We start from the raw sequence: 3,560 nt of genomic DNA, 5'->3' as shown, positions 1-3,560 counted from the left end.
ATATTTGTGGTTATAGATACAGAAAAACTAATATTCATACTAATCTCATCACTGTATTACGCTCTATATTTTTCAGGCCCTTCACCCATTTGCAGAGGACGACACATGTCGCACCAGTCAAGGCTCTCCGGCCTTCCAGCCTCCAGAGATTGCCAATGGACTGGACACCTTTTCAGGGTTTAAAGTGGACATTTGGTCTGCTGGAGTAACACTGTGAGTAGTCAAAGCCTTGTGTTGCCCACGTTCTTACAAGTCAGAGAAGATTGCTTTGAATTTCATGACATTTTAAAGGCCCCGTTATTGACAGGAGATTTGCTAAGTTGTTAATATATTTTAATATGACAAAATTAGATATTGCTTGCTTTTGACATAGAAAAATATTTGAGTGCAGAGAATCAGCCATGAAGTGAATAGGCATTCAGTGGCACGCTTAAAGATACTTAAGAGACAACCTTGGTGATTTTCAGCCATTTTTATGTACATGAGCGTGCCTGTGTATATTTACACTCTAAAAGAGTCTTCCTGGCTAGTGGTCATTCTGTGTAAAAACTTCAATTATAGCATTTAGGTGAATAAATTGCCATACCGCCTACCAGATACAGAGAGGACTGACACGTAATGGTGTGTGTGTAAGCTTGTTATACTGTTGGAAATAGCCAGAGCTGTGGTTAAAGAGGGCCACTGTATGGTCAAAGATAACACCAGAAAGGTCTATCGGAGCTCCTATATAAAACATTAGCTATGTGCAACTATTAACACTGTCTCAGTTTATGATACACTTACGACTCCTCCTTCCATCCGTTCAGATACAACATTACAACAAGTCTGTATCCGTTTGAGGGGGACAACATCTATAAGCTATTTGAGAACATTGGAAAAGGAGACTACACTATTCCCGAGGACTGTGGACCCCTCCTGTCGGACCTGCTGCGAGGTGAGTGCGGTATAGAGCTAAATCTTTTCACCTCAAGGCCAAATTATACTTCCCTAAGTGTTACATACCTGTGGTTACATACCTGTGCTGAATTGGCTGATTCACAGTCGGCGTAGGACTAATCCGTTGGCATCATCAAGCAGTGTCAGTGTCATGCATTAATAATGTCAGTGAAAAAGGTTTGTTCTTAGATTGTTTTTATGCTAATTTGTGTAGCATTACAGAAAATGAAAGTAAAAAGCTGGAATTTATCAGGTATGAAATGACATCAGTAATCAATCACTAAAAGGTCCCTGCCAGTTGCACTGTGATATTTTCTGTGTGTCCAGTAGATGGTGCTGTGACACTGACAGTCGGTGTGATTTCTCAGCATGCCAGGCTTCCTCCAAACTGTAGAAATCCCTCCAGCTGTTGACGTAGTTTCCATTGATCTGGAGCCAGCAGCGGAATACTAAACACTTCACAGTCAGGCATTTCTTTTCCCAAGTGGAATGCTGCAATGCTTCTGCCACTTGAAACAACAAAAGAGAGATTTAAGAGTCTTTTATAGTGAAACGTGTAATCGTCTGAATGACTTCAGAATCCCAAACGATTATCTAATCAAACCCTTAACTAAAGCTGAATGCTTAGTATTCTTGTTACTTTCCTTCTATATTTGAAGACCGATATTTTGAGCGACGTCTCTGTCACGGTGAATTGAATGTTTAAACATGAATAGCGGGGAAAAGCTACATTCTGGTGCAGTTATAACCCATCGAGCCTCCATCCCCCATTTTGTGTGAGCGTGTGACGTCTGTGTGATGACGCAGCACCTAAGAGATAGTCAGTCCATAATTACATGGACTAAAATAAGCCCAGTGCCACAAAAGGTGTCCTTCAGCAGGCGCAGCACTACTATCAGCACTCTGCATGCTGCCCCTCTGCCTGCTGGGAGACAATTACATTATTAGGTGTGGATAGGCACTGCATCACTGCTGCTTATCACACTGACATTCTGCTTTTCCCACAGATTCAGCTCACATTATGATAATTGAGGGACAAAATCTTCATTACATTGGTACAGCTGTTTTGCTGCTCATATTGATGTTTCCTTACTGTACCTCTCTGACTCCTTAAGCTTTGCAGGATGTCTTGACACACAGTGATGAATGAGATTATTACTTGCGTTAATTAATGTTCCTCGAATTAATTTATCTTCCGTCTGCTGCAGTGGCTCCAGTTAATGTTAAACACTTAACAGAAAGAGATGTAAGTGGGGAAATTGTTCAGGGTTGTTGTGATTCAGTTGACCTTTATAATGTTTGTTTTTCAGGAATGCTTGAGTACGACCCTGCGAAGAGGTTCTCCATACAGAACATAAGGCAACACAAGTGAGTGGTTTAGTATAAAGCATGTGTCATGTATTTAATGATGGGTGGCAGTCCCTTTGCATCCTATTGAACATGTGTTATGTGCAGAGATATGTCTATTATATAACCTGACCTACAGTAAGTGTTTTAAAGACATTGTTAAAGGCTGATCTGTCGTTAACATGTCCATTTCCCCCCCAATCCCTTCCAGTTGGGTGCGTAAGAAACACCCTCCGTCTGAGCCCCCTGTGCCCATCCCTGCCAGCGCAGAGAGCAGGGATCCTTGGCGAAGTATGACGGTGGTGCCGTACCTGGAGGACCTGCACGGCTACACAGAGGAGGATGATGACGAGCTCTACGATGGAGAGGATGAGATCATATACACTCAGGACTTCACAGTGCCAGGTAAGGGTGAGCTCAGAGAATTCTTCGAATTGAACTCAAGCTGGATTTAGTTACGTTTATTTTGTTGTTGTTTTTCCAGCGTTGTGTGGTGTAAGAGCAATCAGGGATTAGTGAATGTCTTTTGTGTTGTTTTAATTAGTCCTCTATTGTTTCTGTTCGACTTTGAGAAGATGAGAATCTGTTTGTCTGCATTGTTAGCTGCTTCCTTGTATGACGACACTGGACCATTGCTGTATAGTTTAATGTAATGCATGTTTCTAAAGTGCAACTGAAATGTTACACCAAACCACTTCCTTCTGTCAAAATTTCTAACTGACCCACACTCAGCTGTCTGACTAAAATCTGTAAAAAGAACAATCTGTGTTCTACACTGGAAAGTGAAAAGCAACAACAGGAATTGTTCTGTTCATGTCCACATGGTGTTTACACTGCTTGTAGTCTTTCACCCAGTAATGTTCATGCTTTTTGTTGTTTTTCTTTGTTGAACACAATTTTGTGTCAAAGGCAATGAACTGTCTTGTTTTGTGTCAAAATGTCCAGCATGATTCAACAGTCAGACACTTTTTGTTTTTTGAATAGGGAGTGCCTGTTACTTTATTTCAGTCCCACATGACACAATAAATGAAACTGTCATTTCCACAATTAACTAAAACTGCAACACAATGAGGTAAATAAGTCTACCATACATTTCTCTCTTTATGTAGCCTGATAACCAGGTTGAAATCCCATTTTAATTTTACTTCATTGATTCAGTCGTCTGTTGGAAAGATGGAGATAACTCTGTTAACTTTTTTCACATTGATCAAAGGATGATGAAGAGTTATTTCTGTACATGGACGTATAACTTGTACAGCTGCGTCAATCTCATCCAC

At 40.8% G+C, this 3,560-nt stretch overlaps 1 protein-coding gene across 3 annotated transcripts in view; it reads left to right on the top strand.

Annotated features, from left to right (window-relative positions):
• Window positions 1-3,560, top strand: part of stk11 (serine/threonine kinase 11) — a 15,857-nt gene that overhangs the window by 9,166 nt on the left and 3,131 nt on the right. For all 3 annotated transcript variants that reach the window (XM_035670600.1, XM_035670602.1, XM_035670601.1), the window contains 4 exons: window positions 77-213; window positions 807-934; window positions 2,247-2,304; window positions 2,495-2,688. In XM_035670600.1, coding sequence (XP_035526493.1) covers window positions 77-213; window positions 807-934; window positions 2,247-2,304; window positions 2,495-2,688 — 517 coding nt within the window. The remainder of the gene's footprint in view (window positions 1-76; window positions 214-806; window positions 935-2,246; window positions 2,305-2,494; window positions 2,689-3,560) is intronic.

The sequence above is a fragment of the Morone saxatilis genome, unplaced genomic scaffold (assembly GCF_004916995.1).
Source record: "Morone saxatilis isolate NCDOM2014 unplaced genomic scaffold, NCSU_SB_2.0 Contig23, whole genome shotgun sequence".
Taxonomy (NCBI): domain Eukaryota; kingdom Metazoa; phylum Chordata; class Actinopteri; family Moronidae; genus Morone; species Morone saxatilis.
Note: the sequence above shows the minus strand (reverse complement) of the source record. Positions and strands in the feature narration are given on the sequence as shown.